General features: G+C 43.8%; 2 protein-coding genes across 4 annotated transcripts in view; one reads left to right on the top strand and one right to left on the bottom strand.

Moving 5' to 3' along the window:
• tnfrsf1b (tumor necrosis factor receptor superfamily, member 1B) overlaps window positions 1-6,282 on the top strand; it is a 25,121-nt gene extending 18,839 nt beyond the window's left edge. Inside the window, exons 8-10 of one of the 3 annotated variants that reach the window (XM_069183699.1) lie at window positions 804-838; window positions 1,048-1,240; window positions 2,054-6,282. In XM_069183699.1, the coding sequence (XP_069039800.1) occupies window positions 804-838; window positions 1,048-1,240; window positions 2,054-2,310 (485 nt within the window). In that variant the 3' untranslated portion in view covers window positions 2,311-6,282. Of the gene's footprint in view, window positions 1-800; window positions 839-1,047; window positions 1,241-1,892 lie in introns of all 3 variants that reach the window. The other 2 variants (XM_015337202.2, XM_015337203.2) reach the window with 2 other exon arrangements.
• On the bottom strand, window positions 6,280-21,108 carry LOC102683355 (tumor necrosis factor receptor superfamily member 25). Its single transcript, XM_015337204.2, has 10 exons — window positions 20,574-21,108; window positions 17,214-17,418; window positions 15,881-16,012; window positions 14,792-14,935; window positions 14,313-14,397; window positions 12,602-12,639; window positions 11,305-11,427; window positions 9,718-9,758; window positions 9,254-9,374; window positions 6,280-8,122 (listed from the first exon to the last, which is right to left on the bottom strand). Exons 1-10 carry the CDS (start codon window positions 20,601-20,603, stop codon window positions 7,725-7,727), a joined length of 1,317 nt encoding a protein of 438 aa, XP_015192690.1. The 5' UTR covers window positions 20,604-21,108; the 3' UTR covers window positions 6,280-7,724.

Here is a 21,108-nt window from a genome sequence, read left to right as displayed (position 1 = left end):
ATTCGCCTTAATTTAATTTCCTTTCCTGCCCCAGAATATTCATATCAATATATATCTCAAAACACACTATTGAGTAATGCAGGCTGTTTGGCATAGGCGAAATGCTGATGACTAGTAATTTAGGTCTGTTCTATTGTGGTTGGAATTCAATTCTTAATCAAATATTATAATTAAATTGTCCAGTGACAGATGCTTAAATCATTATGTAGTGACCATATTTCAGTAATAAGCTGCTACAGCAATTGGAACTTTACTATGTTATCCAGTGTTTCTCTTAGTACAACCCTTGCTATAGACTAAGCAGTTTTGTACCGTACTGACCATACTTGTGTAGCAGCTGTTACTTCGGGATGTTTGCACCCACCACATATCTAGAGTCCTAGTTTACTTCAGCGCTGCGTACTCACCATGGGATCATTCTTAGTTAGTTTGCTGCCATAGTTTGTTGCAGTTGACCCATTATAAAATCGGTTAAGGGGTTAATCAAGCAACTTGGAGCACAGCTAGTACACACCTGCATCTATGGAGATTGGGAGCCCCTTGTTCTGTCGATAATGAAAGCATAACAATACGAAACGCTCTGTACACTTGACTACCTGTGAAGTTAAGCATTAAACCACAACAAGGTGTTCCTGAAGGAAGTGAAACCAGAAATCAAATAACAGCACGAATGAGGTGACCTAGACTAACCCCCCATAACTTTTATTTTGCCACAGCCATGCTTCTTTTATGTGTCTACGTGCCTGCTGCTAATTCAGCTTTCGCTATTTCATCGTCCTTGATGACCTTTTGTTTTGCAGCAGCCCTTCAAGAGAATGCCGATGCAGAGGCCAAGAAGGTAGGTTTTTCGGACCACGAGGGGACACGCGTTTGCAGACCGCGGACTGAGCCGCGCAGACGGAGAGGCCACACACGGACAGCCGGCCGAATCCCAGACAAAGCTCGACGAGAATCCGTGGCTCAAGAAAATCAGACTTGCTCCTGACGCGCCGGCCCCCCGCCACGTCTTCCCCTCTCATCCTCTCTCTCGCGGTCTTCCGTCTCCAGGTCCTGAACTGTACCCCTGGGGCCCTACAGCGGAACTCCTCCGGCAACCTCCACCCCCCTTCGCAGGAACGGCTGTGCCTGCTGGGAGAGACGGAATCCAGCCAATCCGAACTCTCGTCAGCCTTGGGCAGCCAGTCGGGCGCGGAGACGACCACATCGAGCAGCCAGAGAGGGAGCCCCAGCTGCTGTCAAGGTGAGAAGAAGGGACTTTTGTCGATGCAGTCGGGTTATGGCCCTGCACTCTGCCCGATGTGTTGGGATCACTCCTCTGCTTTTCTGCAGCATTCCCGTAGGGTGGGGGGAAGCATATGGCCGACTACAGTACATAGCCTGGAGAGTGGATGAGGAGAGAGCAGTGAAGTGTAAAAGGACAGAGGACAGATGGAAAGACTCATTTTTCTAGTATGAGAAACTGGATATCGGCTCCTTCTTTCTTTGCCTCTCGTCTCCTGTCTCTTCAACCCAGATACTCCACAAATACTGGGCTAGTGCTGACAAGGGTAAAGATGTTTCATGTAAATGATTAACCGTCCCATGAAGCTCCACTGTAAATTCCCTTCATTTTTATCTCTTGTCCTCCCTTTTTTTATATCAACCTGTAAAATGCGTTGTTGTTGAAGGCGCTAAGTCTCTGCTCAGATGTAAGAAAGAGACAGTGTAAGCAGGTCTTGAGGTAATACTGAGGCTTGTCAGCAATGAACCGTAACTCCACCTCAGCTCTCCAGCAACCACTTTCAACCAAACCGACTTCCTGCTGGCTGCGGCCCAGTGCTTGCTGTTTCCTGGAGGTCATGGTTAATGACCGTCTTCTTACCCTGCTTGCTTCTCTCTCCCTCTGTGTACAGATAGTCCACAGGCCACCAGTCCTCAGCTGAAAGTGAACTTCCAGGCCACCATCAGCTGCCACCTCCCGACCAACACACACTGCTGCTCTCCCCCACGGGCTGAGGGGGTGGGCTACTCCCCGGAGCCCTATATGTTCAGTCCGAATTTCCCCCTCTCCCAGGAGGAGACGTCCATCTCCCAGTGCCAGGACAAGGACGCCCGCCCAGCTGTGCAGGAAGTCGGGAAGGCGATGTGAGCATGCCGAGCCATGCAAGGGCAGTACCAGGGCGGCAACATGAGGAGACAAGAGCAGCCAGTCATGTGGACCATGGAGAGATCCAAACTCATGGCGTTAATTTAACCAGGGCTAATTGTTCTTTTTCAACTGGATCAGTAGAACTCAGAGGAGAACTCAGAGGAGTACGGTCATTAACCTAGTGTCACCTAGTGTGGTCATTAACCTAGTGTAACCTCGTAGAAGATTCTTGTTACAGCTCTCGTTATTAATGTTTTTGGCGTTTGAGTATTTTACTTACTTTTTTACTGTTGCTGGGGAAGTGGCATATACCTCCCACTCCTGCTACCTTTAGCCCTCAGACGATGAGTGGCCTAAGCTGACAATGGCCATGACTCATGAAGGAGACCGCTAATTAAACCTCAAGCTCATCGAGTGTTCCGGGGGAATGACTCCACCTGACAATCTCAGCGATTCCTCACTCTAAACTTGCGCTCAGGGAGCGAGTCTTCCGAAGCAGTTAGTATTACTGATCATGTCGAGATGACCACATGGAGAGTGAGTGAGAGACCTCAGAGGAAAAAAAGAACAGGTCATGCCTTCTGTCACAGCCTGTTCATTGATGGGCAGCTCTTCATCTGCAGGATCTTGTGAGACAGGGGACATTTGATTATGCTTGTCATTTCTGTGTAAGGCTCCCAGTTTCTTGGGATGGCTGTTTCCTACCTCTGAACTCTGAAGTGCTTTTCCAGTCAAAGCACATGAATTTGTTTGCTTTTTAGTGAAAAGCATGCAAACTGATCGCGTTTCTACTTACAAGAAACTGTCCACTGTTGCTCAGCTGTGGATAGATATTGCCTCAAGGCTTGTTCACACCTCCAAGGATTATAAGCCACAGATGCTCACCTCTTTTTACAAGAAGCCTCTAGACAGCCTACCTACGTGTTCCAGTGTGGTCTGTACACTGTATCTGTCTTGGTGACTGGTGTAGATAGCATGCACAGTAAGGCTTACACTCATTCCAGGAACAGTGGGGCCGGGTTGCGGTAATTTGCTTAAAAACTACGGCTCACATAGGACAGAGCTTCGTGAGTTACTGTTCACCTCCTCCGGTTAGCGGCAGAGCAGTAGACTGAAGGAGGACCCAGCGGAGACGCAAGATCAGCGGATCATGCAGAAATGAAAGCATGGAAAGTACTCCTTACTGCTTGTCTAATTAAAAAAGAAGTAGTTTAACGTTACATGCAGGGCTGCAGCACGTACAAGAACCCTTCGAAATGCATCTGCAAAAAAAAAAATGCTTTCAACATGAAACCCACTCCCAGTGCAGCTGTCTTGAATTCCTGGAAGGCCAGGTGCAACTCTGACTTGTTAAAAGAGTTAGCCATTGATTTCTAGAGCCTCTTTATGAAGTAAGTTCTGGGAAAGTAAGCTTTTTCGGTAAGGAGCTATAGAGCTCCCCACTCTCCTCTCCTCTCCTCTCCTCCCCCAAAGTCCCTTCTTATTATACAGTTTATTTTTTGTGCAGATCACTGTGTACTCTGAGCTCTGTGAAGCTGGCCTTCCTATAAACAGCCCAGTGACACCTGGTGCATTGCCAATGATCGAAGTACAGTAAGCGCCCGACAGCTGGTTTAGTGAAGCTAACTCCTGACAGTGGGAGTCCAACTGCTCTTGTTGTTGCTTGCGTTGTCTGTGCTCTAGGTTCTGTGTATGATGAAGGACTGGGTGCAGTATGCAGAAGTACGCTGGGAGGAATTGGGTAATTTCAGTGCTGAGAGAGGAGGACTCTTGAAGAATCGGGAACTCTCTATTGGCACGAGGCATGTTGGCTTGCAGTACCACCCTTCTGAAACCATGACGTGGGTGCTCACTTCCTTTGGAGGACAATTGTGCCAGAGCTATCACCACTGTGGCCAAGCCTGTGTTGTAACACGGGCAGCAGTGTAGGCTTCATTTTGACGGGAATATGTGTAGTTTGTAACATGCCACAGGTAATGGACTTTAAAAGGCAGTGTGTGGCTTTAAACCTGTAAATCTGAAGTTATTTATACTTTTATGTGTGTTGGTTGTTCTAAACAGACATTTTAAGAATGGTAGTGCCTTAGTGCTAAGTATACTTAGTTGTGTATTCATGTTTATCCACCTCAGGCTCTTAGATTCCACTTAGAAATGGCAGAATATGCTGGGCTAGTGTGTATAGGCGTAGCTTTTTTAGGATCTCAGGGAAGAGCTCCACCCTTGTTCTTTTTCTCCAGGTATCTCTCAAGTAAGAGATAAGAGCAGAAAACACCTGCTGTCAGTATTGTAAGAGTTTTTCCACTCATGACTGAGCATTTGTGATTTCGCAGAATGTGGCCTCCACCTGGTGGTCAATACAGAGCAAAGCACTGATTCTGGCTGCAAACTTCAGTTTGTTTTTAATCTGTTAAAGGAGGTTTGCCACTCCTGCATATTTTCACAACTAAAACCGCATAACATTTAGTGTTGTTTTGGACGTACTTGGAGGAGTATAGTTTATTTTTTGTGCAGATAAATATGAACTTTGAGCTCCATGAAGCTGGCTCTCCTACGAACAGCACAATGACCAATGGATTTCCTTTGTTTGTGGGACCTCGTTGGCTGATATTATCTGATCACTGGCAATGGGAATTCTGAAATGTTCTTGCTTGCCACGAATGTTTTTTTAAACATTCACAATTGTGTTTTTTTTATTTTGTGACCTCAAATCTGGAATTACCAATGTTAACCCTGTCGGATTAAACGTGCTCTGTCAGACCATCAGTCTCTATTCACTTTGCCAGGATCACATTACATTCCAATTAGTTTTAGGGGCTGCTTGTGTCTAATGGCAGCCCATCCAGATCCATGAGATTCATCTCCATCCTGGTGGCACTCAGTCCCATCCCACGGGAGTCTGCTTACAATGCAGTGTAGGATCAAGCCAGTGGTATCTGGGCCAATATTGTTAATTTGAGCTCTAATGGCTGAAATGAATCAAGCGACTGAAAGAGATTCAATTCTGTTCTTAGGTCCTTGGTTCAGTTTCCTGGTAAAACAGCTCTGCAGTTGGCTTTCCTATACCTGAATCAAGGAGCAGGCCACTGGAAAGTGCAGTCTTAAATGCCCTATAGCTAGGACATGGTTTAAAGCCATCTCTGTAATTAGCACTTTTTGGTGTCTTTTACCACCTTTAAGCCTGTTTCTGTCAGATCTTAAAAGCTAAGATCTGACTCGGGCATAGAATGGGCACGTGGGCCCACTCAGTCGTGGGATGGGGGACCCCCCAGGGGAATTCAAGTTGTTGTTGCAATATGGTGTAAATGGACCTGCAGATGGCGCTCTTCATTCTAGTACAGAATTTGCAAACCAGTGCCCCAGTATTGTGAGCAAAACCACAGTGCGGGACCATACAGCTGCTGGCTTTCATTCCAGACATGTTTCTCAATTTCCTATACCATAATTTAATGAGAATTCCCTTTTACCTATTGTGTTTTGTGAGTAAGTTAAAAACCCAAACCTTCCAGTTGGGGAGAAAAAAAAAAGGCAAATATTTTAGTGGAGCAGCTTGATAAATTAAGGCTTCATTGGGTAATGAAGCTCGTCTGGAAAGAAAACCAGTAGGTGTGTGCGGTCCTCGAAGACCAGAACTGGGAATCCCTGCTGTAGGAGGTCCTGAACTTTGGAGGAGATGTTAAAGTGAGGTCCTGACTACTTGATCATGCAAGATTTCAATCCCCTTTTTAAAGGAGTATGGATTTTAACCTACAGTAGGTGTCCTGGCTTAGTTCCTCTGGGTTTACAAAAGCTCCTTCATGTTTTAGTGTACAGTAATTCAACTACTGAGAATTATTTTCTTAACCTAACGTGCTGGGTAGTGGGACTGCCATACATTGGCTTTCAGTGGTTAATGAACTTGGTCTCCACTTATATGTAAAGAACTTTGGGATAGAAAGAGCAATATAAATGCCAAGAAGTATTTATTATTGTTTTGACTGAATAATGTGATTATGCATTGTAATTTTTTTATGGTTTCACAGACCACAGTATTTTTGTTAAGGAATTAAGAGAATTATAATTAATTAGACAAGTGTGTTTTAAAATCCCAAATTAATATTTTTATGTTTCTACATTTTTATTTTACATTGCATTAAAAACCAAAGCAAAAATCATCAGATTGCAGCAATGTTTATTTTTACATCACGTAATCAATAAATTACTGTGTTGGTAAAAAGTTCCAGGGGTAAGGTTACGCCTTTTATTTAATCTGGAAAAAAACAAAAATGACATTAAAACTGTCTACACACATCTGTGTTACACAGGACAAAGTATATTGAATTAAAAATTCTACTTACAATATATATTTCTATATATTTATTGGACATAGACATTCTTCAAGAAAATGGCAAATACTTTTAGTAATGCGTTTTGAAATTCACACTGATAAGTTGAAGAAAAAGAAAGTTCCCTGTATTGCCCATAATCTTGATCTTTTCATGGTATTCTTTTCTGTCGTCTTCTGCGGAATGGTTGACTCACTCACTTCCCTTGCAGTGGAACTCCTCCCTTCCAAAGAACATCTTGAATGCACAGCATTTCTGCTTCCTGCCGAGATGGACTTGATTTCCTGTGGTCTACCTGTACTGTGCTTCCTGCGCACTATGGTGCGTCTGTGGAGATCTTAACGATAAGTGAAAGTGTGTGTCAGCTTTTTTTTTTTTTAGTGTCTGTCCATGTGAAGTGTGTGTGTGTGTGCACTCGTACAGGTTTCCACTGAACACGGTTTGTCTCGGGCAAGACCAAGTGAGGAGGTAAGGGTGGTGTGTGAGAACGCGCAGATCATTTCTGTCGACAGGAAATTTACAGCTTTGCCTCTGTGCCTTTTAAAGGAGTTGTGTTTCATCATTTGTGCTCGAGATTCTGAGAACTGGTTTGGATTCGATGGTTTGAAGCATCGGTAGTGCTGAAGGCTGTGACGATTACTGCCAATTTCACGTGTGGCTTCGCATTAAATGATCATGAGATCATGAGCCGTACCATAGTCCCCTTTACAAAGAGCTTCTTTACAATGGTGGGTTGCCCTCTGTTTCCTGCTAGAACAGTGCTTTCCATAGCCAAGACATTCTATCAGAAGCCAAAGTTGGGTATGCAGCCTATGTGCTACCAATCCCCAGTTTCCACCCAGGAAAAGTCCTTACTGTACTTCCTTTGTAAGAGGTGGCCAGAGCCTAAAGTAGGGCACTGTTGACCTGCAACTTGTATCCTGCTGTAAAGAGTGATTAGCACCTGAGAACCTATCAGTGTGGGGGCATGGCTTGTAGTAACTTGTGCCATTGCTGTGATCCACTTGGGACTGTGTTGCTGAGTGACAGCCCAGGGCACTGGGTTGCTGTGGCTGGCAACTGCTCAGTGCAAGGTCCATTCTGGCAATGGGGGGAGGGCTCTGTTCCATCCTGCCTGCAGCTGTGGAGTTCTACAAGCGGAGCAGTATCTGTCTTTTTCCTTCTGCAGTGGGGCTTTCATTGAAGCCTGTCTCCTGGTTGCTCAGGGGGAGACATAGCCTGTCCCTTTGCTTGCCTGTTTGCTCTGCTGTTGTTCGGTGTGGTCAGCTGTGGTGTTATTGTGCAGGCCCTGCGGAAGCCTCCCCAGCCTCGGGCCTGTACTGGATCAGGGAGGGGTAGGACAGAGCTGGGGCTGTGGGTTTGGGGGTCATCAGGAAGACTAGTTTCTCCTGCAGCTCCTGCGAGCAGCCCGGCAGGTCCATGCTGTGCAGCGCCGCGTGGACGCTCTGCAGCTCCGCGCCCCGTCTCTGGCTCCAGAGCCGCAGCATCTGGTACTGCCTCTCGCGGTAGCTGGGGGCGAGCTCCAGCTCCACGCGCTCCATCTCCCCGTCCGGCAGAGCCAGCACGCGCATGAACTCCTTCCAGCGCCGCACGGGCACCTCCTCGATGATGGCGTACAGCACCGCGGGGGGCCAGGCGTCGGCGGGAGGCTCCTCTTTCGCCGCCACGGCCCCTGGAAGCACAGGAGGAGCACCAGCGGAGAAAGAGAGCGATTAAGAACCGGGAAGACGTGCCAAGCGCAGGGTAGTACAGGCGGAGTACATGGGGCCAGAGGCTGAAGAAACTGAAACATTCCTGGCATGCTCCTGAGCTTTTATAAAGAGCCAATAAAGCATGGAGTTCTGGAAAATTCACCCCCCCCTTCAAGGACTTCAAGCCAAACTGTCCAGGCGCCTTGAGTCTGTGGCCCATACCTGTGCCTTTACCGTAGGCCAAAGTTTCACTGTTACTGGAATGGACATTTTACTAGCAGTGAGGGGAGTACGTATCCCTACTCTATAAATACATGTGTAAGTATCGAACTTGCTCTTTAATGGCTGACTGGTTATGTCCTCTCAAGTCTTTTCATGCGAGTCCATCCCTCTACTTCCTCCTCAGTGCATTTCATTTTCAGGGCAGAGACCAACTGATAAAAAAAAAAAAACTCAGACCAGATAGCTCGACGCTATACTGCAAAGATAACCCGCCGCGCCCAGAGCCGGCTTAGACACAGAAAGCCAAATGTAAAATCTGCAAAGCAATGTAGGTGCGAAAAAAAAAGCGCGTGTTTCTGTAACGTTCGGGTCACGAAACGCATTCCTTTCAAGTACGTAAGTAACGCCAGTGTTGGTTACCCTTAAAATGCAAGAAAAAAGGCCACTTGCTATTGAACGCCCACCTGGCCAAAAAAGCCCCACTGAGCCTATGTACTTCACTACACCACAACACAGCAAATACCGTGCCTAAATTGTTTTTCTCGTCTGCCTATTAAAGTACACGACACCAACACCTTTTTGACCTACTGCTGTCCCAGAAATTCAACAATGATTTTTCAGGCCTGACATGAAAACGCTTCCCATCAGCTTCCCTTGTTGAGAAATCACAATGCTAGCAGGGCTCACTCCACCTGGAGCCCTTAACTGCAGTGGAGGCACATCGGAGACCGCAGCAGGTTGGTATGTTCGAACTGGGGGGGGCCGTACGGTCCTGCAGGAGATCACCGAGGTCAGTGATCTTTGTGCCATTAGCAAGTGGGGGCAGGTGGACAGCAGTTTTCGACACCTCAACACACAGAGACCGCGCAGGTGAGAAATTGGGAAATTACATTTGTCAGTCTGGACATCAGGTGAGGGAACTGCAGGTCTGTCAAGAGGAGGGAGGGCTGACTGCAGCAGGGTGGTATGTTCTAACTGGGAGTCGGTGATAATTCCAGGCATTCCTGAAACCTGTAATAAGGCATAAACCCAAATAAATCTCGTTTAAACTCTAAGTGACACTAACAGCACAACACTTTAAAACACTGTATGCTGTAAAATCCACAGCCCTTCACAAGATTACAGCTAGCAGGATCTTAGTAATTCTAATATTACATCAGCACCTCTGGGCTTGAATTTATGTATTGGATTAATACATTGATGGAATAGATTCCTTCAATTGCTATCCATCATTATGGACAAATCCTGGCAGTGAAAAAAGAAATAAAAATGTTGTCAATTAGTTTTGCGTGGTTTTCTACAACGACAGATAGAGAGAAACATTCAAAGACAGGAGCTGTGATGCTGCACATACCCCAGAGTGGATAGGCACTTTCGATTCCCCAGGAGACTGGCCTGTGGACAGAATACAAAACACAGAGGAAGATCAACACAACATGACAGATGCAGGCATTTTGGGTCTTACCATCAGCTGACTACTACACGAGTTACACCAGGGAAGAAGAAGCAAATAAGTTCAATTCTATCACAACATCACATCTATTTAGATGGGACTGCACACTACTTTAACACAGATGTGTTTAAAACAAGGCAGCAGGCAAGTTTCCGACCTATGACAATGGCATGCAAGACTTTGTCAGTAAAAGTGGTTCACACTGATAAAGCCATAAATACTGCTAGACCTGCACAAGACAGGGGCAGGTGTGAAGGCCCTTTGCTTTGCCATTTCAATGCCCACCAGTGACTGAGCCATGAGCCAACAGTTATAAAAGAAAGGAAGTCTGTTTGGTAGTTATTAGCTAATTGGTCTCCAGTTCTTTCCTCAAGGTAACCAGGGTATCAGCTTCAACACCATAGCTGGGTAACCTGTTCAAACTCTCAGAACCCTTTGGGTAAGGAGGTTCTCAGTCTTGTTTCAGTCTTAAACGTACTACCATGGTCTTTTCTTGCTTTCTGAAGACGTCTGCTACGCTGACAATATCAATGTTTATGATTTTGAATACTGGTGTCAGGTCCCCTCATAGACTTCTATTTCAAGACTAAAACATTCGCAGTTGTCCATACTTCAGTGTAGGATATTCCTTTAAGTCCGAGACTGCATCTGGTTGCTTTTCTCTGGACTCTTTCTAGAGCAAATGTTTTTTTTTTAAATGTGGTGAACATGTTTATCTAAATCTCTTGCATATGCGTTTTATTTTAGTCAGTCTGACCAGTAGTAACTTAAATCAATTTGTTTCGTATGAGGAACAGATTTGTTATAAACGAAATAGGATGCTAAATGCTTCTAAAGCATATTTACAGAAGTAAAGTAAGGTATTCCTACGCTCCAATGCAGAACAGGTCACTGAAAGCAAAATGTGCAGGTACTACAGTACATGTACTGATAAAAAGTTTCATGAGGGATATCGTAGAATGTAATATTTAATGTGCTTGAATGTAGAAGACGATGCACTGGCCATGTTTTAGGTATGGATTTCCAGTGTCTGGGTCATAATTCATGTAGATTTGTTGTATGGGTAACTCTTTATTTGAATGTTGCTGTAAAATGGCTTCATAATCTCTTTATAATTGCTACACAAGATGCTATCATCACATGCATAAAGGTTTACGGGAACATGCGCAAATGTATGTGCAAAAAAACATACATAAGAGGTCATATAATTTGTTTTAGTATATATAAACAATACTAAAACAAATTATTTGTAATGCACCAACAATGAAATAAATCGGAAGTTATCACTAATACTATTAACTTCTTAATAGTGTTACTTTTGTTACTAGTATTTGTTCCTGTATTATACCAGTGTGTAATAAATAAGCAGCTAGAAAAAGGTCACTCTGCAGGTCGTGATGAATCAGTCAGACCCAGATGATGTATGAGTGCTCGTTTTTTCCTGGTCTTATAACCTAGCTGTTCACTGGGGTACATTATGGGTCTTACCAGCAGCTTGGCGCAGTCCTCCCCCTATGGTAAAGTACTGGCGGAGACTCAGAGTGACCAGCCCCCCCAGCATCAAGAACACCAGCAAACTGAAGAGGATCGTGAAGGTCTGCTTCCAGTCCTCTAAACACAAACACAGACAGCATGACTGGTACATTGGGAACAATACTCAGAAATCCACCTTTCCATTTTCTAACCACCTTATCCAGTACAGGGGCGCAGGGGAGCCAGAGCCTATCCCAGCCAGCAACAGTCACAGGGCAGGATACACCCTGGGATGGACACTAGTCCATCATAGGGCACGCACAAACACAAACACACGCACACTAGAAGCCAATTAACCTACCAGCACGTCTTTGGACTGTGGGAGGAAACCCCAATGAACATGGGGAGAAGATACAAACTACATGCAGATAGCGACCCAGGTCCGGATATCGAAACTAAGCACTAACGATAACCATTGCGCCACCATACCCTGAAATGTTGGATGCCAACATTTGCACATTGGGAAACATCAGAGCTCAAAGATGTAACATAAGAGAACAGACACAAAAATCATGCAGAAAAGACTCCAAAACTGAAAGACTCAAATGCAGAAATGCACGTTAAACACTCCCCCACCCCTGCACCACAGTCCATAAAAGAAGCACTGCTGAGAATGTGACTCATTCTGACTATACTACAATTCCCTACTTGCACAACCAGTTTGGGAACACATGCATGTCCACACGCAAGATATACTACTATGTGATGGCATCGTACACATTTAATGCAACACAATGAGAAATGTGCACCATTAAACCTACAACTGCTTACTTTTGACAATTCTAAGACAATTATAATCTGCTGCACTAGTTAGTTATAGTTAAAACAGTTAGAAATTGCTCTCGCCTTTCAAGTTATTTATTTTCTTAGAAAAACTGACAGCATTTGATTTATGTTTATTTTTACATTAATCTTAATGTAAAGGTTGGCTTGAATAACTTCTATTGCTTTAGGGTGGGGGGAGTAATTTCTTATCCTTTAAAAAAGGGGATGGGTGGATCATTAAACACCCACATTTTGAAAAAATATCTAATGTGCAAATTCAAATGCATCCTTTAAAATGTACCCCTGTCTTTTGAAATTTTGCCTGCACTTTCTGCGCGGGAAAAAGGTTTTTTAAAAAGTTAACATAAATCCTTTGGATTAAAAAGATAGTCTTTTATTATGTAATTTCGTGCACATTGCTGTAAGTCTTTCCTAATGACTACTTCTGGTACATTACTGGCTCCATTAATTAAGCTTTCTGAATCACCTGGAGGTGCGTCTTTGTTGTCCTCTGTGCAGTCCTGCCTGGAAGAAGAGAAGAGAACATAGTCAGTCAGTCTCTGAGCTGGGACTGGCACGACCCCGTTGGTATGAGACGCCCAGTCTGAGGGTTAACAGACTGGATCTGATATGAGCTTGGATTGTACCCAAAAGTGTGTCTACAGCCGGAGAGTTTCACTGCCTCTCACCCCCTCTACACAGCACCACTGGTAATTTGCATAGTGAATTTTGCCATTTTATCACTGTTCCTCTGACACCCTCATGTGTTTTCTGTACCATTCCATGGTTTATATGCCTTATTAAACCAAAGAAACCATATGGCCTTGCTCAGAATTTCCTGACCAGAGGAGCTGTGTCATTAACTTCTATGAGTTGTACGATATGTACTTGAACTAGCATCCAAGCTATTATTTTGACTTAAATATGTAACTCTTACCAAACCTTTGCAGCTTGTATCTACTATCTACTAACACCCAATGTCTATCACAATATGACTATATCAATTCTTACATACATAATTTATGGTTGTAAGCATTAGAAACCCCAAGTAACAAAAAGGGTCTCTCACAGCAGCAGGAAACCTCTACAGTAGCTGTCTTGAGATGTGTGAGACACACTTTGACTGCCTTTCCTTGCCAGAATAGCCCTCAGATCTCAGTCCCACCACCTATCTTTCTCTTCACAACCTTAGCTGAAGGTAAAACCAACATAACAATTTGGGAACAGATCCATTCATAGACACACAGAAAACACAAGACCTTCTGTACCGTATGTACTGGGGCATGACAGGGCTGTGAATGGCTCTAATTGTTCATGCTGCTCATACAGTATATGGCCTCTATTTTTTTTAGTTTGAGCGTATTTGAGCACCTTAAAATAAAGTTCCCTCTGTCCCGATATTTCCTTTTACAAATGCCAACGAAAGAACTGCAATTGGTGGATTTCAACAGACAAGTAAATTCCAGAAAAAAAGTCAGACGACAGGACCTACAATCTGCCACCTGATCTGAAAATGAATGACAGTGTTCTCTCTCTCTCTGGATGACAGAACAACTGGGAAAAGTAATATGCTTCATTGGAGGGAGGGGGTGTTTTTAAGGAAACTGCACATTAGAATATGCAGAGGCGTCTTACATCATTGCCAAGCCTGATAGCATCTTATCACTCTGCTTCATGCGAGAGGAAATCCACAGCCCAGTGACCTATTTGCATGCAATTACAAGCTGTCATATAGGCAGCTACAGAGGGATATCACTCAGTGCATACCTCAGCTCATAACCAAGAAATAAAAATGGAAAGGGGCTGATGTCAGAAACTGGAAAAGAAGGCAGGTCAAAATGTTTGTGGTCAGTGTGTTTTCAGTGTTTTCAGTGCTCTGGGAAGCCTACAGCCTACAGTATTACATGGTGAATTCAAGGAAACATGACTCCCACTGCAGAGCAATCTGAGCCAGTTCTGTCTAGACCTGTGGGCTCTTGTATACAGTATGTCCAGTATCACCGATTGCTGGATATTTCACATCTGCTTCTTTTAGACAATTTTCCCTATAAAGTATTGGAGATAAAATAGATAAACTCTGTTAAATAGATTTTCTTTTCAACATTACCGTAATTTTTGCAGCTAGCTAAATCTGAAGTCTACCAAAGCACCCTGTGTTGGGACTCATTTCAACCCCCGCTGCATTTGTACTCTCTTACTTGCGGCAAGGCTGGCACTCTCCGTGTTTGTCTTGATAAAGCCCAGGAACACAATCGCCGCACTGAGTGTCTGCATTTTCAGAGCCTGCAAGACAGTACAGCCTTGAGTTAGATCAGGACGTCTTCCGGCTCTTCTCCGAGCTTCCCAATCCAGCACATCTTGGCCTGTCCTTCTACTGTACCCCTCTAGGCAGCCTAGTTCCCACCCAGACTTTCTGCTTATTCAGTTTCTCAAAAATGATACAATCCCTTAATCAATTACAAAATGAAAGAATGGCAGTGATTCAGTAAAAAGTGATAAGGTACCAGATGGACCAGGAATGCGGGCTGCATCTTACTTCCTGGTGTATTTCGACTGGTATATTTTAATTCATCGTAGCTGTATCTTTCTATGTTGCTTATACATTTCTACATCAATACCTCATCAAACTGCAGATCTCTGCCCCTCTCCCAGTCCCTCCAGCTGTGTGCATACTTACAGTTCTCCTTGATGGTCCGGTTGTGACACAGACTGCACTTGGCACAGGGGAAGTCTTGACTGTCGTTCTTGCGATAACTGCCCTTCTTACAACCGCACACTGTGTTGGACGTGGAGTTGCAGCTCTTCTTCACCTCCTCCAATTCTGAGTAGCACAGAACATGGTTGAGATAGCTCTTACCCAAAGAAACAGCCAAAGCCCCTGCCTCCATCACATATCAAGTTAGAGGTTTATTTTAAATTTCATTCTGAAGGGACTCCTGATTGATGAAAGTGCTCGCAATCAGCACGATAAGCTAGATGTGCTCGAACCTGCGTCATGTCCCTGCCTGATGGTGACCGGGGTTTCTCCAGGTGCTTGCAAGGAATTGGCTTTGTATTGCCAGGAGTTCGCCTGGGATTAGTTGACCAGGGCTCTCTAAGTTTCAAGAGAAACCTTCCCAGTCAGTGATTGACACACCACTCCCCCAGTCAGCGCTGTTGCGGACCTTGCTGTGCACCAATAGGTGAGCGGTTTAATGGGTGGGCGGGCTTGGGAGCCGGCCTGCACTTCCTCAGTTTCACCTTGTGGATACAAGGGGGTCTTGGGTCTCAGACAGGACACGGCTGCTGACAGTAACCAGCGAGGGTATGTAAAAAAGTAATCATTGATTCGACATTTCAGCATAGAGAGAAATATGATTTTGTTCATCCTAACAACAAAGTCAGCTGTAAGACATGAAAGTGGTATCTACAGCAAAAACATGAAATAGGAAAACATTCCAGGGGGTTCAAAAAACAGAGAGAGATTTTCTATTTGGTAGCCAATTATGCGACCCTGTCCATCTCAACTGTATTTCATCTCCACCTTATACAAATGTCAAGGATTAAGCTTTATAACATCAGCTTTTGTCAGAAGAACTGACCTCCTTCATTCAATGGGGCCTACATGTAGATGTCTGCTCTACCTCTTCCTGCAGAGAAGATAACGCGCTCTACCCTTCATCATTCCCCCTTGCTCACTCCTCCTACAAGAAACCCCTTCTCTCCATGAGCGGAGAGCACAATCTGGATGCTGTGTGAAAGGCAGCACTGCCGATCTGTCCCTTACTTGCATGATCGCACGAACGACACCTGTGACATGTTAGCACATGGTTGTATTGGTCCATGAAACTTCCCTCTTTGCATGGAGCACAGCGAGTCTGGTTGGTATTGTCTGAGCAGGACGATTGTTTGTAGTGACCTAAAAAAAGCCATGACAAAGGCAGATCAGGTTAGGAGAGGCATGAAAGAACCAAGAAAGACCTTTTTATACACCACACACCACATGCGAGGGCTATTCAAAAGCTTCTCCAGCCAAGATGTAAAAGGAACAAGATTATACACCCAACTTAATCTACTGTCCATTTTCCCTACAAACTTGCATGTGATTATTATAGTAATAGTATTAATAGTAGCAGCAGTAGCAGTAGTGCCTCTGTACTTTTAGATGAGGAGTTCTATGTTTTCCTCATTTTAAAGGTGTACAGTATAACCACCTATCATTCACTATCACTTCTAAAAAACTAAAAAAAAAATCCTACCAAATATGACCTTTATTATGGTTTCACCAGTATTTTACTATTGTACTATGGTTACCTTTAGCATCATCATTCCTTCATTCTTCTTTATATAGGAATATCACAGCACACTACTGTATGATATACAGTGGTTAGAAACATCTATCTTGCTTGAGGTCCAACGTAGTTAGATGGAATGAGGGCATGATAAAGCAATGGAGAATCACACGATTGATTATGGCTAAGATCAAGGTGTAATACTAGGACAAATATAGCATGATATTATTCCATGTATTACATAGAAGTATTTTACCCCCCCAAAAGGGTAACTTGCTCTACATTTACACTGCCTTTGGCAAATATATTTGTCTCACTCCTGGGCTAGAGTCAAACACTCACACTACCTCATGTGAGGGTAAAGCAATCCAAGTGATCCAAGTTTATCCAAATGAAGCGGACACAAGTACTGTATTTTAACTACCCCTGCATTGATGGAGTCAGGATTTGTACTCAACTTTGTACTTCATACACAAGCAGAGGAGACCAGAAACACATCTCTCCTGACCACTCAATTCAGTTCACTGTCTCCGTGACCTTCTCACACCCACAATGCTGAGGCCTCTTTCTTGACTCGGGCATTGCCCAATGTTATCTCGACTATCAAGTGCTCATCTCGGGAGATCTTGTTTTGGTTAGCAGTTGTGCAAAAGCTGGCACTGTATCAGACGAGTGCGTCATCTTTCAGAGCACGCAATGGCACACACTGAACATAATGTCTCTAAACCCTTTGAACTCTCCAGTTTCCCTCTCTATCAGCGTGTGCGTCTATGTTCCTATCAGTCGGTCTCTGTCTGTCTATGAAGAGGAAAAGGTATTAAAGCTGACCTGGAAGACATTTATTGCAGCAGCGATTTGCTTCTCTGTCCAAGAATTGGTGTTCCCCACAGGAGACGGTGTGCCTGCGCACGCGCCCATTTCCTTTCCTGTGTGTTGTTCTGGATGTCCTGGCGAGAGTGGCAGAAGTCCACTGCGCTGTGCTGTAGGGGGCGCTCTCCTTCCAGGTGTGGGAAGCCAAGGTCAGAGGCAGAAGCTGTGTGATAAACAGACAAGGTGCAGAGGAAGGTGTCAGTTGTAGAGAGCCCTGATCTGCCAGGTGTGACAGGCAGTCAGCGTGAGTCACTTGTCACTCCTGGGTGACTGACAGCTGAGCTCCACTCTGTTTAAATGCCTGCCGTCTTATGAGCGGGCGTGCGAGGTGGCTGGTGAGCAGGCATGTACAGCACACCCCAAAAATCTGGAGAGAGGCAACAGAGAGTACAGGAGTGCCCCAGAAAAAGATGGAAACTGCTGACTGAGGGAGCTGAGGTGCAGCCAGGGGAGAACTGAATCTCCAGTTGAGACTGTCCGACGTGCCAAAGAGGTGCTACGAAAACTCCTGGGGACTCTTCTTAGTGTTTGAAGATACTTTGCATTTCTTTATGTTTGAGTTACTCTGTGAATTCATTATTTACCTCGGAACATATGACACTATTCTTTAGTCTACCAAGTATTGTCTAAACTACAGCTCTTTTTGACTGCTGACCTGTTCTGTGCCTGAGTTTTAAAGTGCTTGCTCCCAAGCCTTGCTTCCACTCGCATCTTCTCTTCTCGACAAGGTTACAGAGCTCAGCAATCCGAAAAGCTGTGACTCAATGGGAGACCAAACTTTTAGAGGATACCCATTTATATTCAGACTTCCTCCGGTCTGGGGTACAATTTCTAGGGTGAAATTTGAACTGTCTTTCCAAGACAAAAATGTTTTTTGTAAATTGTAAAAGATCAAATTAATGATTTTAATTCGAGGCTGCGTACAGTGTGAACATAATAATTGTTAAAAAATGGGTTCCCCTTGACTAGAATTAGAAAAAAAATCAAGCCACTTTTGCATCAAAACTTTGAATGTCTCGTTGATTAAAAAGATGAAAGATCCATTTTATATTAATTGTCTAATATGCTTTTCAGAATAGGGCTACTTTATTGTGTGTGGGTCTCAGGAAGTGGAGGAATGCAATGCTATTGGGGAAATGAGCATAATTAATAATAATAATAATGAGCAGCATATTAAGGCAACAGGTTTACAGATAACCATGGTTTCAATTCCCTTTCTGCTACTTGGAATAAGGCTCTTCATTGTGTTTCAAATAGGAACCTTTCCAATCTTATTAACCACAGTGACAAGTGAGCAGCTCAGAAAATAGCTGCTGGTCTGTAGTTTTGAGTGCCATTTCCAGAGAAATGACCCAGAATTGCGTAAATGTCAGTACAGTGAGAGGAGTTTCTGAAAGTGACTCACAGCTGGCTGGGAGATTCTAACAGACATCTATGCAAATGTTAGTGCTGCTGTCGCGGGAGGCTCTGTACAGTACACATCTCCAAGGGAACATACTGATAGTTTGTCTCAACCCTTTTCCTTCACCTTTGATCTTGAAACTGCTGGGCAGGTGTGAAGTGGGTTAGTGTGGCTGGCACATCTCATGCAATCTCAGGGACTGACTGACTGCTTTCCTCCCCTCCACAGCACTGTAGTGCACCAGTGATTTATTGGACGTTCCTCATTCACCTGTACACTGTAGCACTGTATTCATAATCCAATGTGTTATTAATTAAACGTAACAAAACCAAGCTGCTCTCACCTATTAATTCCTGGTAAAGCCAGCCGGTAAATTTCCCTTTCCTCTCTACAGAAAAGGTAGACCTAACACATTTGTGACTTCTTATCAGAGGAACATGAAATGTGCTGACATGAGGGTTCAAGACTAATGGGAACCAATAATAGTGATCTCAGGTGGTGTCTCTTTCTACTTCCTAGTAGCTTACAGTGCCTTGTTCAAAGAGGCCAGACATGGATAGCCAAGGTTCCGGTCAGATCTCAGAATAGGGAGAGAGACTGAGCCACTTAACAGTCCATCCCTGTGCTCCTGGCATGGTTCTGACGCAGAGAGACTGCTCCTGTCCTGCTCTTTGGCTTCTCTGAAATGACCGTCACTAGAGATGCTGTCGAACTCTTAACAGTAAACACCCACAGCTGGAATTACCCACAGACAAACGGAAGAGTCAACCCGCACTACCCAGGCACTAACTGACCACCCGCCACGCCTGTTGCATTGCTTTGCTTTGCATTGCTTTAAATCATGAACAAAAAAAAAGGGAAAGAGTGTTCAATGCTTTTGAAATCCTGCATACAGCGTTCGATTTACGGCACTCTTAAAAGACAAAGAAGATTTCAGTTGTTGCAGAAATGAAATTGTTGTTTAAAAACACTTTCCACGTTCACAACTAAAGATAGTTCCACATTTGGGGGAAGTGTGATTAGGTTTCATGATCTTTTTTTTTTTTTAATGGTGTTCTGTCCAGTCAGCTTTTTTTAAATGAAAAAGATTTAAAGGAAAGATTTAAAGCAATATGATAAACGTATTATTTGTGATCAGCAGGAATTCCATTTCTTTCTTGAAGAGGACCAACTCTACAATTCCAGTTTTTTGAAAAGGTCACATTTTATCTTCAACAGCTCTATAATTTGAAACGAATACATTTTTAAATTGTCACATACTGTAGTAATCTGTACGACCCCCTACGGTTTTGGAAGTCTGTTTTGGACTTTATATTGAAGTTTAAAGGGTTTTCAGCTATAGGATGCTCTGTTTTCGCACACCAAGAAAGAAGCTCATAATACATTTGTAACCTACTGTCCTGAACACTTCGGTTGACACACCTATAGAATCTCCACCTCACTTTTTCATCTCACCTGTCTGAGCTGTGTGAAGAATTTCTGTTTTAACTAGGTGACCCTGAAACTCCTGTACTTAAGAAGAAAGCGCTATGCTAAGGCAGTCTCAAAATACCGGCGTACACGTGTGTCAGCTCCGCGGCCGGTTCCTCCCCTCTGGGCAAACATTAAAAATAATGCAGCATCCAAACAAGTATCATTAATTTTCTAATACAAAGACTTTATTCGTTTAGCATATCGCAAAGTTAATTGCACATATAACTCTTATTAAAAAAAACTAAAATGTCATCCAATCTTTTAGTGTGTGAAACTGAGTTTTCCTTGTTACTGTTTTTCTTTACGTTGTGTTTTTGTTTCTTAGAAAATGATTTATCTCAAGGGTGGCACAAAACACGTCTACAGTAGCTCTGCACAGGTAAAAACAGTTCGTATTACACGTACACACAGTTAACACACAAGCAACATAAAACAATACTCACCCACAAACAGAACCATCCCGACAACTTCATATTTAACGATTCTCGATGGCTTGGAACGGGCTGTTATGAACTCTTAAACAGTGTTAAGAGTACGAATTCTCCACCATTTCAGCCATAACAGATGAAAACGAATAAATAAATGCATAAATACATAAATATGAAAACAAGGAAATCGACTTCCCTTTAAATAATAATAATAAAAAAACGTTACTGCTAGAATGCTATTCCTAACATCATGTGTTCAGTGAAGGTTAGGTGTCAGTTTGAACACAAGCGCAGGCTGCAAACATTAAAAACTGCTAAATAGGAAGTGCGTCTCGGAAAACTTTTTTGGTTTCTCTTCGGTCGCTAACGGCTTTGAACTGCCGCCTGTTACCAGATGCTGTTCAATCATTAAAGGTGCGAGGCAGGCAGACGGGAGATGAGATGTTCACAGATAATGAATTTCTGCTGCCCCATTTTACAAGAAAGAAACTGAAACGACGACACTCAGCAGTGGCAAAAATTGACGCCGCTTCAGGGAAAGCCGTCGATC

Source organism: Lepisosteus oculatus, chromosome 25, assembly GCF_040954835.1.
Source record: "Lepisosteus oculatus isolate fLepOcu1 chromosome 25, fLepOcu1.hap2, whole genome shotgun sequence".
Taxonomy (NCBI): Eukaryota; Metazoa; Chordata; class Actinopteri; order Semionotiformes; family Lepisosteidae; genus Lepisosteus; species Lepisosteus oculatus.
The sequence above is the reverse complement of the archived record's forward strand: the minus strand, read 5'-3'. Positions and strand labels throughout refer to the sequence as shown.

Bases quoted from the DNA above. Each gene is read 5' to 3' on its own strand.
- LOC102683355 (XM_015337204.2), bottom strand. From the start codon at position 20,603: ATGAAGTTGTCGGGATGGTTCTGTTTGTGG. The intron at 12,640-14,312 runs GTAAGAGAGTAC...CTCTTCTTCCAG, and splicing joins GAGTGCCAGCCTTGCCGCAA to GCAGGACTGCACAGAGGACA. The intron at 8,123-9,253 runs GTAATTTCCCAA...CTGTGCTTCCAG, and splicing joins TGATGTCCAGACTGACAAAT to GGGCCGTGGCGGCGAAAGAG.